Here is a 13,394-nt window from a genome sequence, read left to right as displayed (position 1 = left end):
TTGGTGTTCATGTTGTTGTCAGAATGTGTTATGTATGGATTTGTATTTGTGCGCATGTGTGAGAGTGCGTGTGCGTACAATTATTCAAATAGGTGCTTTGTATCTTTTTGAGCGCTTTATTAGTAGCACCTAGGAAACAAAACCCATATTTGTGTAATTGTACACACAGGGCATCCAAATGTAGGCACAAAAAGCAGGTGCACTTCATTTCAACTTTCTTGATGTTCAAATTGTTTGGTAGTCAAATCTGTGAGCGAGCCCAGTGAAAAAGACTAATAGTGCATGAAAGTCTGTGCAAATAAAGAAAAACAGTAAAATCAGACAAGCAGAAAGCTGAAATGGAACATTCAAATGATGCTTAGCTATCTATATGTGCTTCACATCAAATTAGAAAGAACTTAACTTGATCAATTGAAATCATTCCCCTGAGCACCGGTGAGGATATTACATGCATATTATGCATTAAGTTAATTTTAGGTCAACTAAGCATTAATTAGAATGAGCTCAGAGGAAACCCACTTATATGTGCTAATGTAAGGCGCATATGTTCTGTCATTGCTCATGCCACACAGCAGTCTTTGAGAACAGCTGTCCACATCAACTCACACACAGAAATACAAGACAAAAACAGAGGCTGTCAATATGCTCATTTATCAACAACTAATACATCACAGCTTTTAGTTTGACATCCCAATTCTAGCTGGTTTAACTTGAAAAAATGAGGCAGGTAATTTCACTTTTACAAATTATTCTGAGGCTTTTTTTAGCTTTGTCATAAAAATGTTTCTTATTGATTAAAAAGTGAGCTAAAGCAGATTTTATAATACATTTCCTTATGAGAAATTATTGCTGTAAAGAAAAGGAAAAATATAGGCGAAGACAACTTGTTCAATGAGTTATTTTGGTTTCATTTCCCTTTCATTCAGCTTATATGTATAAGTGCAGCACAGCTGTCAGTCTTGTGAACAAACCGTACATCTTCAGGAAGGAATTACAGAAGAGCACAAATTCATCAGAGTAGAGTCACACTCAAATGCTTTGGAGCTAAATGTCAGGTCTGAACAAACAATGCAGTTTCGCCTTCCATCAATTGAGAGGCAAATGCTGAAGCTGCCACGGGATGAAATTAAAGTGATAGTTCACCCAATATAAATCAACTCTTCTTTCACCTTCAACTCATCCCTATAATTCACATGAAGGCTTTTTCCTCTCTGCACATTTTACTGCAACTATTTTAAATCAGTGTGTATTTTTAAGTGAATCTATTACACAGTATCAAAAATGATAAAGTTTGCTTCTTTTTTTTTTTTTAACAAAGTGCAGACATCCAACGCTACAACCTGTAACATCTCATCCCATAATAAGGGAACACATTTGCAAAAACATGATAAAAGAGTCTGTAATAAGGCCAAAGTAATACACTTCTCAGGAGGAACAGTGGACATGGGAAACCGTTTTTAGACTTGCAGGCTTGTCATCACATTTCATCATCATTGTCCTCCTCCTCCTCATCCTCATAACCTTCACAAGCGCACTCTTATTTGCATTAAAAACAAGGACACATTCAATGGTTTTGTTAAACATTCCACTTTGTACTATTTTGTTTAGAGAGAGCCGGCCTTAATGGGATGTCATTTGTTTAAATGCAAATTTAAAATAAATTGGGCTAGACACAGTTTTTAGTCTGGCTCGCATGTAAAATCATTTGTATCAATTACTAAAAAAACTTTGAAATGTTTACACTCTGAGAGACGCCTCTGCAGAGCTGCAGTTTTCCACTTTTTTAGCTTTCTGTTAATATTAATGAGACACCGTTTAAAATTTATTGTTTTAAGAGGATTAATGTTTGAATTTCTTTAAAAATGACTTGAATATGCAAGAAATTTCTAAGCATCGGGCATATAATGGATAACTGCTCTAAAATTTGTTTTGCTGGCATGGAATCATATTAAGTGTTAAGTATGCACCAGTAACTTTAATTTTTCAACTTTGCTATTAAAAATAGGGCTGCAGTTTATTTCCAAAAAACCTATTGTGTGAAAAGACTCTTTCGTCCAGTTTATCAAGTGAGCTTGTAGCACAGTTTTTGGCTTATTAAAATAAGAGATAGGGCAAGAATTAGGTTAGCTCTAGGAAAAAAAAGCATTATGCAGCTCTGGTATGGAATTATAATATGAACAATTATCATATGGCCTGGTCGCCTCTCTGTTCAGCTCCATGAAATATTATTGTGCGGACATAGAGAGCCAGGAAGAGGAACAAAAGCGTCCAGAGTTCTTAATGCAAAAAGGAAAATGAGAGAAAGAAAAAAGGAAGAGAAAAAGCTGCAGATTTGGAGGTCATACAAATGAATGGTGCATCTTTCTCCCTGTGAGCCGCTGACCGGGTCATTGGTGTCTCCAGGCAAGACAAGGGTCAAGAGGTGAGGGGTGAACTCTGGTTTAAGTGCATATATTAGCTTTGCCCTGCAGCCTGCATGTCCAGAGGTGCAACTGTCTAATTATTATTTTATTAGCAGTGTTTTATGTGCAGGAGGACACCTGTTAAAGATTTAAAAGGGACCTAATTAATTCATTTTGTTTGTAGCTTTTTATTTTTTAAATTCCCAGCTGCTTCATGGTAAATCCTTTGTTGTCATTAATATCCCTTTAGGAAATAGTATTAGTGCAAACAGCACTAATTGAAAGCTAAACAACAATATTCCCCTAGAACTAACGTGTGTGACGGCTCGTTTCTAGATATTGGAAGAGACATTAACAGGACGGAAACACACTGCCATACCGGGAACATAACAGTGTTTAAGGGCCGGGTTTACAATCATTTACTTTATATGAGGCTGAGATTTCAATGTGCTGCACGAACTGCTGGGGCCACGCGCGCAATTTATTGGTTGATGTGCAAAACAGCACAGACAGCGTTTTATTGTCTGCCCTCCCGCATGAGTGTTCAGGCTTAAATGATCATTTTCTGATGCATGTATCGCGGTAATAAAAGACGCAACAGCTCCCTATCGTGACGTTTCTACATTCCATTAACGTGCAGTTACACATGCATGCAAGCGCTCCCAGTTTTGTGCCTCAAATGGATGGATCACCACGGATCAATACTTCTAATACGAAAGGTCGATAAATCTATCAGTCAATTATGGCATTTTAATCTTTTTGGGGGGGGGGGGGGGTGAGGATAATGAAGGAAAAGTAGGCTACAAAATAAAAGCCCTTTGGAGCTCTGCTAAATAAGCCTTAATTTTCAATTAACTTGTAAAACATATGAAGCATTTTTCATGTGGGAACTTTAATAATACGCAAAGTATTTTTTTAAATAAGGAAGAAAAATAGAAAACTAAATCATTAATTTTTGAATTAACTGAAGCTGACAAGGAAATATGATGAAAAACAAGCTGAAAAAAAGTTATTGAAATGCCCTTAAAATAAATAAGATAAAAAGTAGTACTTGGATAAATAAAAATAATTTATCTGTCATTTTAAATATAAAGCAGGAAGCAGCGCCCTTCAAAATAAATATATTTAAGTAAAGTCACTTCCTGTATAAACTGTAGAAAATAAATAAACAAGTCGCCACCGTTTCTGTGGACAATTAATATTATGTTTCTTCGTTTACATTGTGTGGATGTGGCGCGCGATGGGATGACTTGATTTTAATATTCAAATCAGAGCGCCAGTCTGAAGCCGGGCACGATGACAAATTGTTGTGACCCGTTCTAGCATGAAGAAACTTGCCATCTCGCCTCTCGCGATAAGCATCCATCCATCGTGGTAAGCAAATAAAGGTGAAGCCTGATTGAAAACGATGCAAACTGGAATCAAAACATCTGCAGCAGGGCTCACGAGTTCAGGGGCAGGTGTTTGGGAGAGGTCGGTCCAGGAGAGAGGCAGGTGTCCGCGGTGTGAGAGAGCGCAGCAGCAGCAGCAGCCGCGGGCCCCGGCTCTGAGATCAGCCCGTCTCTCTGTAATTTCTTCTGCTTCATGCGTCTGTTCTGAAACCAAACTTTCACCTGCGTCTCGCTCAGCTGCAGGGCTCCGGCGACCTCCACGCGCCTGGCCCGCGTCAGGTACTTGTTGAAGTGGAACTCCTTCTCCAGCTCGGTCAGCTGCCTGGTGCTGAAGCTGGTCCTCGGGGTGCCGTTCAGCGCGGGATGGACATCCGAGCAGAGGGTGCCGTTTCCAAAATGCGCAGCACCGAGGCCCGGGCCATCAATGCTGAACCCACAGGTCATGTGCATCCTGGCTGGGGAGAGACATGAAAGCAGTGGAAAGAGCAATGAGGTCACTCTGAATAGAAGCACTAAACACTTAGATTAAAAATAACCAAATACAGGGAATACAATTTAATTTTTTAAGAAAAAAATACACATTTTTGTAAAAAAAAAAACAAAACAAAAAAAATCTTACAAAATAATTACATATATTTCCCATCTGTCTAGTGCTGACCTGCTAGTTTTGATTTTTTTTTTAAATAATTATATAAATTAGGGATGCACTGATGCATTGTTGTAATACTGGTATCGGCTAAAATCAGTATTTTTTTCAGTTGAGCATCAGCCAAATGATGTGGCATTAACAGATACCAGTTATCAATAGTTATCTAAAGTGTCCAATCAACTTCAAGTTGGCATCTGGTATATCTATCAGCAGAGATTTTTAAAAAGCATTAAAGGTGACCAGTTAGACAAAGTGGTCTGAAGGGGCCTTACTAAGAGTCTTATACCAAAAAAAGTGATTAAAAAACATCAGCATCAGCTCAAATCTTATGTTAAACATCTGTATAAGCCCTCGTTTTCATAATAGGTGTATCTCTAATATTAATGAGTGATTAATAAGAGAGGTTTTGTTGCTTAAAATGATCAAATATTCAATCATTTAATAAAATGCTCTAAAATAAATGATTTTTTTTTTGGCTTGGCCCTGAACCAGTTTGTTGATTTAAGGTCTTCACCTGGGAGTCATTACTCTGTCTGAATATCAAGTAGGTACTAGATGTATTTCCCCACTGAATCAACTTTTGCAATAGCCCGCAGGGACCCTGCAAACCTTTCAGTGCTGTAAAAACAGGTGTATGGGGAATAGAATAATATCTACTGGAGTGGACACAACAACAGAAACACCTGTGCGGTATAACGCAATCTCATGCAACATCACAAACTGCAGCCTGAAGGATTAATGCAGACACCTCTGACCTTAAAGATTTTAAAGTTTTACGTAAAAGGTGCTGCTTGAAAATGTATCACGATCACTAAAGTGTGGAGCAAAAATGTGCCATGATGATTAAGATATGCAGAGAAATATAGACAAAGGAATGTTTGGCAATGCGTAAAAACTTTGCAGCATTTACAGTCCATTAACTGCATCAGATTCATTAATAATTTGCCTTGAGGCCTTTCTGTGTCAATGACAGTTTAACAGTTTACAAATCCTCCCAGACTTTGCATTAAAGACAAATGTATCCATTGTTTTTCCTCTGAGGTTTCTGGGTCACACATTAAAGTATCATCTGTGCATGCTTATGTGCCATGAATGACAGGAGCTGCAGCTAGATCCTGATTTTTCAAGTCTGACATTGTGGGCAAGTCGTCAGCGAGTGTTTGCCTCTGAGAAAATGTGCTGCTGCTACATAATGGAGTCAGTGTGCCAGGTGTAGTGCGATCTCTCCCACCACAACTCATTGGAAGGAAGGTTAACAGGCCCCTAGCCACTTGGAAAAGCATAGCAGATGGAAAGGTCACTTATAGGATAAATGTCGACATCTGTGTTTTAAGGAAATGAATGTCAAGGTGGGCGAGCCAGAGAATTAGGGGGCAGCGGAGAAGAAGAACCAATACAGAGGAGCTGTATGCAATTATGAAGTTCTGCTTTCAGGAGTGCAAATCACATGCACATTCTGACAAATGGCTGCAAAGATAATAGAATTGATGCCAGCCAGAAGGCATAAAAGAATCAAACTAAATATTTGAGGAATGACTTGCACACTTAAAAATAGCCGGCCAGTGGAGGGAATGGAAGGGGCCTCCCAAGCCAAGGAGAGGAGAAGAAGAAAAGGGATAGATCGATACACATTGCCTCAGTCATCTGGGCATCCAGCCCACAGTAATTCAGGTGCTGTCAAAGCATAATTGAAGAATGACGCACTGGGAGTATATACACTGAGCCAGGAGATCAGGTTACTGCAGGTCTGTGGAGGCCTTTCAACCAGGAAGAATACGCGAGACTTCTTTCTGTGCCAAAACCAATAGAAGCTCCAGAGGAAAGCATACTTTCACTAATGACTCTTTTACAAGTTACACTGTAGTGCTAATGAGTTACTCCTACAGATGATCCCCTTCTGAGAGATGCAGGAAGAGGTTACAGAGATGCTAGCAGTAGTGTGAGGAGACGTCTTTGTGTGAGTGGGTGGCTGGGAGCAAATGGCTTTCTCAAGTGCACAGATTCAGATCCGATGAGTGGCTAATGTGTTTTAGGAATAAAATCACTCCAAGATCAGTCAAAGGTTGATTTGCCACCTTTACCTCCCACAAAGGGGCATCATCACACGAATTTTTAATCTAAGGTATCAGATACATGTAGGACAAGAAAGCTAGATATTGTACTTTTGTGTTTATTTAATACTGTTTTGCTATTAATAATGAATTATAGATGTTAATGACTCTTACTGCACCTTTGCAGGAGCTACCTCGGAATAATATCTGTCAACATGTCTGAGAGAATTCATCTGATTTTCTGAGGGTTTTGGGTCAGTACATGCTTCTATAGTGCTGTAGCTAGAAATTGTTCCTGTTGTTTGGATCTTTTTTCTATATCAAAGACAAATATGACATATTTATGTTTTCTGGTGGATCTCTCACAGCAGCTTAATGAAGATAATGTCAGTCAATGTCTGAGTACTCTTCACCACACACTGATATTTCAATTGTTTTTACTTGTGTTAGCAACTTTTTGCTTTATTAATGACAAAGAAGTTTATAAATCCATATAGGTAGGATTAAATGAGTTCCTACTCCTCATGTAAACTCAGATGTCTATATCGGTGGTTCTCAACCTTGGGGTTAGGACCCCCTTGAGGGTCACAAGTTACTGAGAGGGGGTCACCAGATGCATCCCAAAAATGAATATTTTTAAACTATTTCAAATAGTATATTTTACTCATTAAAAAAAAAATAATTATTATATATATATATATATATATATATATATATATATATATATATATATATATATATATATATATGCCTTAAATTGGTTATATGTAAAATGAAAACATTGTCATTTGGTGAGATTTATGCTCTAATCCAAGTAATGTTTAAACAAATCTTCAAAATCTAAGTCTGCACATGACAATTCTTGCATGTGTGCTTCAACCACACTCAGGTACAGTGGGGGTCCCAGGTCTCTGGCACCTTTATTTTGAGGCTGAAAAGTTTGAGAACCCTGGTCTATATGTTTGCAGATGAAAGCTATTGTCCCTCATTTCTTCTTCTCTTGTTCTATTTCCTTTTTTTAACTGGTTTTATCTAGTCTATTTTTACACATTAGAAATAAAGAAACAACTTATCAATATCCTCTTTCTTCCTTTAATGCAGCAGCAGGATAAGTTGGCCAAAGTGTTTTTGAATGTTAAACAGACTCTCTAAATATTTTTCAGTCAGTACTTTTGCATCACGATATTAAGTTTATTAAAACGTACACAATTTCTGGGATCATAAAATGCTTTTATGTATGGGTTTAAGCATCTTTTTGATATGCTAAAGGTGTGATGGTTCTATTTCTTCTCTTATTGCAGCATTATTATAATAATGTTTTAAAAGATCTGGATCTGTGTTACTACCTTTTGATCATTTTTATGCTTTGGTATACTAAAGGTGATGCCACTAAAATAAAACAGATATGTTTGTTTGCTGCATAATTTAACATACTTGGGAAAAGTTTAAACAAAAAAACATTACTTGTCTTTTTACAGACTCATCAATAACGGTTTTAAAGTTAATTTGTGCTTCTGCATCATTACCACTGTTGTAGTGAGTACATGCAGGTTTACCCACTTCTTAGCCCCCTCTCCAAGGACGGCAAAGCCAACACAAAAGCAACCCGAGTACACTCATGATTGCACTGTAACACGTTACCCCCCACACTGCTAAGTAATACAGAAAAGTTCACCCAAAAATGCATAATTATGTAAATATCTCAGCCTTAAGTCTTCAGCCCCATTGGTAAAGGTAAAGTCTGCACTTCTTTTGTTGCTAATTTGATACTAGGTGGAGGAGTTAAGTGACAAAGTGTAAATATTCAAGGCCCATTTTTGTGAACTAAATATGCAAGATAGTCATACATGTCTTTGTTTATAACACAAAGTGATTATCCTTTGCTTGACTGGATGCCTAAGAAAATATGAGAATAAATTAAAAGTTTTCGAAGCACCACTGATCATGGCATTATGATACAAGCCACACTGACAAGTTTGGGAAATGAATGGGTTTGATTCATGTTATACCACCGATACATGAGGATGTTTACCTGCTCAATCCATCAAAAAGAAATAAAAAGTTGGTCACCAAAAAAAAAGTTTTGAACAATGCTAGAAATTGCATTTTTATGTTCATTGCACTATGGGACACTTCAAGCAAATCAAATAAGATGATGATGCAGCATAATTTCAAATAATGATTTTACATTAAGGGATTGCATTTTGCATCAGGCTTGTGTTTCTTGCAGAGGCCTTCTTCCTCGCCACAAGCGGTGTGTGGTTATGATGGCAGACTTGCATCTTTGGTCAGCGAACATTTGGATCAGCAGCTCACTCTCGGCAGACACTGACTGTACTGTAGAGGAGGAAAAAAGGCTCGACCACCACCGTAGTAAATCTTCATCCATGTAAAATTTATGAAACCCAACTCAAGTACAGTGGCCAGTCAGTCAACTGACACTATTGATCAAAGTGAAGGATCTATATTGGGTCCTATAACTCACTTAAAATTGAGGATTGATAGGCATTTCTCACATTAGGAGCCTATCTGTATTTTTTTATTTAAAGCCTAGGATGTGTATTTTTCTGTGGGCTCTGTGCCCAGGACTCATCACTCAGGGAAATGATGATCTGTGACAGCAATTATGTTAAAAAGGTGGACACATGTAAAGGTGCTGCAAACTGAAATCAATACACAAGGGCTTTCATTACAAACAGACAACTAATCAATACTCAGGCAGCACTCTGGCTTACAGGAGTAAGTTTTACTCAACTTCCTGTGAGGCTCACAGCCACTGGTCTGATGCATTATTCAAAGGCTGCTGGTTAGGAAGGGCAGGGCTAAATAATTGATCATTTTCTGGCTTGAATATACATTGTGGCTGAGCAGGCCTCTACTGTACTTTACAATCCTTGTGTTTGTGTACAGTCTGAATCCTGTTTGTGGCAGTAGGAGGAGCAAACGTGAAGCACACAGGAACATGAAACCGTTAAGGAAATAGAAACCGAGTTCTCATGTGCATATTCAAATCCGGCGTTAAGCATACAGTTAGTCACATTTTACGTGTTTTGTGAAAGAAGAAAATGTTTTTCTTTACTTTTGTTTGTTAGCGATGCATGGTGACGCAAAAGACGTCAGCATTTTTTTTTTTAATCTGGCGCTGTGAGAGAAAACTTTCGATCAAACTCTCCGAACTATTAATGAAAGTTTCCTAAAGCTTTAAATACACGATAAACACATTTGTCCTGAATGAATTCACGTCTCGAGGTTGCTTCCTCTCGTGCTTAGTCTCTCGTGACCAAAAGAGAAAGGGGAAACTCACCCGCCCGGTGCTGACTCCTCTTCACTCTCATCCACTCAAAAGTTTTTCTGTTTACATCCACAGCAGCTACGTTACAGTCCACAGTCGTGCAACTCTCCACGTCGACGTGAATCTCTGGACCGTTTAGGGAGTAGATTTGAGTTTGCTCTGTGCGTGACCCGAACCCTCTTTGTCCCGTTTCGCCGTTACTCGACGCGTAACATCCGCGCCCTGGAGAGTCCTGCCCCTGCGCCCTGCGCCGCCAGGGGACAAGGGACGAGTGGGGGCAGGCCGGTGCCGAGAAGCCCTCGAGAGTCTCACAGTGGAGTGGAAGAGGAGGAGGAGGGCTGTCCAAAGAGGAGCACAGAGTCAAACTGTTGGAGAGAGTTAAGTACCGGGGCTGCGGAGAGTTAAATCTTGAAGCAACTTCCCCCCCTTCGTCACGGCTGCAGAGTTCAGGATGAGCCGTGCAGTCCGGGTCCAGGTTTATGACCTCTTTGGCTTGGCAGCAGCCCGTGAACAGAGGGCTACTACTCTCCCCTTCGGCCGTTAACTCTTGATAGGAAGTCATTATCACCTCTCCCCTCCCGCATAATCATTGGACGGGGTCTCGCCTCATGCCCGGCCTCTCGTGCATCCAGTAACGCGTGGTCAGGCGGCTGCACGAGCGCGGGGACATTCCTCAGAGGAGAACCAGCAGTCCCTGATTGATGGAGATGACGTGCCCTCCTGGTCTCGGCCAATAGCTGGACATCTCTGTCATCAGAGAGGACAACCATGGAGGAAACTCACTTCAGGTCAAAATTAGTACCACAGAAAAAAAAAACAACAAATGTCTTTAAAGCAGCCTTAAAATCTATCAGCTGACACTGAAGGCCTCTTTCTGCCTCTCACCTTTGCGTTCAGGTAGGCTATGACGTCAGACGTCCCCATCCTAGAAACTTTGTGTTTATATTTCCCTCAAGAGAAATGTGTTTTAGGTCACATTCTGCTTTAATGATTATTTTTCACGCCAACAAAGCAAACTTCTGTTCCCAAAGAGTAAATTAGCATAATATAAAGCTACATTGATGCAGCTAATGGATTATGCAAATCTTGCGTTGGCTCCTTGAAAAAACCCGAGGCCCTCTTTAGCAAAGGGCTTAGGTCATGTGAAAGGCACACTTAATGGGTTCAGAGGTCGTGACAGCTGGTATTTAGAAGTTCAGTTGCAGCAGATTTGTAATTAGCCTCGAACAAATACTGAAGAAAATGGCTGCGAGCGGAGACGAAGGAGTTGGAAAGTAAAGAAGAGGGCACGAGAAGTCGCAGTCCCTCCGCCAAGAAAAATAGAGCGTTGATAAAGAGTTTTTATTTCGTCATTGTATCTCTGTATTTGCTCGGGGTAACTTTTCTTATGATTGCATATAAGGTTACACGTTGCTGTCAAAGTTGGGCGACAAAAATATGAACAAAGTTAGCAAAGGACCTAATATTTAAAACCAGGAAGAGGCCTAGCTTAAAACGTTTGGGGAAAATTCAATTAGTCTGTTATGTGCAGCAGTAACCTAAAACCATGCTAGCAGCTCATTGTTATCACCCACAGAAGTGAAAATGTCAAGCAGCTCCTTGCTGCACACGTTTTTTTTCCTTAAGTCTGGTGACCTACTTTCAAAAGCAAACATCAGCCCGTGTCGCTCAGTTTGCTCGCGTGGGCCCTACACCTGGAAAACCAAACAAGAATTTTTAGGACCAAAAATAATTTAAATTTGCAAAACAATGATCTATTGTTAATGTCTAATACCCAGTCTACTTTGATTTTTTTAAATCCGTATTGCTAGTTTTCCTTACAAAAACAACAATTTCAAAGAAATGTGAATAAATGAGAGAAAGTTTTATTTATATTTCATGGGTTCAGTCATGTTCCGTGCTGCTCAGTTTGTGTACAAATGAAGACGAGAAATAGTGTTGGCATAATGTTGAAATTATTTTACCCCATTTAATTATTTATTATTTAGAATTAATTTTGAATGATTTATTTTCCTGTGCCGCATGCCCAAATCAATCTAGGGAAAATATAATAATTAATACATTTAACATGTTGATTGAAAGCCTTAACATGCACGCAATTATTTTTTATTATTAGCCTTTTATGATTAGGTTATTGATATTTCATTTTCAGATACCACCATGTGAAACATTTGATAAAAACCTAAACTCCCTGTTACTGCTCTTATCGTTTTATTCCAACAATCTTTCCTATGTCTTTTAAGTCTGCAGTAATTACAAAATAATTCAGCGTAATGAACAACTTCTAACTGCATTCTTACAACACAGAAATATGGTCCCAGCTGTGGGAGTTAATGGGATTCTACAGGCAGCGATGTGCTGAATGACTGAGTGCAATATATCCCCTCTCTTCATGCATTTGCAGCGCGCGCAGATCCATCTTCATGTCAGCTCGGAGGTTACTCAGGGTTCACGCGCTCGCTTGTTTCTCTCCTCCACACTCAATAAATAAATCTCTGCAGCTTTCTGTTTACCGCCTGAATATAAATTTGTTTGCAGTCGATCGAAGACCTGTGCGGAGGTATTAGAAATTGTATTTCTGTAATGGCTTTCAGCAGAGGGAGGGGAGGGGAGGGGAAGGGAAGGGGTTGCAGAAAGGGGAAGAGAAGAAGAAAAAACAGGTGTGAGCAATCTCTGCTTTTTCCCCCTATGCAAACGGATTTCTAAAAACATGCAGCATCTCCCTGTAGCCTTCGGATAAATTACGTTTTAAAGCAAGTAGCCTAACCTTTTTATTTTGTAGGACAAAAACAAGCAATCAGTGTTTGTTCCTAGAAGTGCCATATGTCTAATTAGCATATTTGAAGAGATGTTCCACATCACTGACCGGCACTTTTATGCAACAGAAGTTATATTATCACATAAAACAAAAAACACTCAAGTGATCTTCAGTTGAGCACAGCTTGTTCCCCCCTAAACCAAAAATTCAGCAGGAGATGGCTTCAGAAATAAGGTAGAGGAAAATCCCTCAAATTGGGGAAATATTTGATTTCCCTCAAACCAAATTCTGTGAAATCATTCCCCTAGTCCCTCTAAAAAAACACAGTCTTAAAAGAGAGTGCAGACATTTTCCATGCTGATCCCCCTCCTCTCTGTTGTTGGAGGTGAGGTAAACATGGCAGCTCTTGTGTGGCTCTGTCAGGAGGCAGGAGACAATATTGACTGATGCTAATTTGTTTTGCGTCCATGCTCTGATGTGTGTCAATAGGCAGTCGAGGCCCTGGGATCAGCGCTATCCGTGCTCAGATTACCTCATCGGTGTTTGAAGTGAACCTTCATCCATGCTACCTCTGCTGACATCAGACCCTCCGACACTGCCAGGCCTCATTATGTGTTCAGCTCTTGACCCTCACAAGACTGGGAATTAAGCAGTGCTGACAGACGAGTGTCACCAACAAGCCAGAGAGGTCAGAGCTGTTAATGTAGTTCCAGGACGGGGAAAATGACAGCCATCTATGCCATGTTTATGGAGCTCAAGCTCATTAATGTGGCATCATGATAGAGCTGTAATGTGGCTGAGGGACAAAGAGGAAGGGGGAGAGAGAGAGGGGGAGAGAGAGAGAGGGTCAG

At 39.7% G+C, this 13,394-nt stretch overlaps 1 protein-coding gene across 1 annotated transcript; it reads right to left on the bottom strand.

The window, feature by feature from the left end:
- Positions 1-635: 635 nt before the first annotated feature.
- hoxc1a (homeobox C1a) lies at positions 636-10,550 on the bottom strand. Its single transcript, XM_041800144.1, has 2 exons — positions 9,798-10,550; positions 636-4,248 (listed from the first exon to the last, which is right to left on the bottom strand). The coding sequence occupies exons 1-2, from the start codon at positions 10,345-10,347 to the stop codon at positions 3,845-3,847; spliced, it is 954 nt and encodes a 317-aa protein (XP_041656078.1). The 5' UTR covers positions 10,348-10,550; the 3' UTR covers positions 636-3,844.
- Between the last annotated feature and the right edge of the window lie 2,844 nt (positions 10,551-13,394).

Source organism: Cheilinus undulatus, linkage group 11 (genome assembly GCF_018320785.1).
Source record: "Cheilinus undulatus linkage group 11, ASM1832078v1, whole genome shotgun sequence".
Taxonomy (NCBI): domain Eukaryota; kingdom Metazoa; phylum Chordata; class Actinopteri; order Labriformes; family Labridae; genus Cheilinus; species Cheilinus undulatus.
Note: the sequence above shows the minus strand (reverse complement) of the source record. Positions and strands in the feature narration are given on the sequence as shown.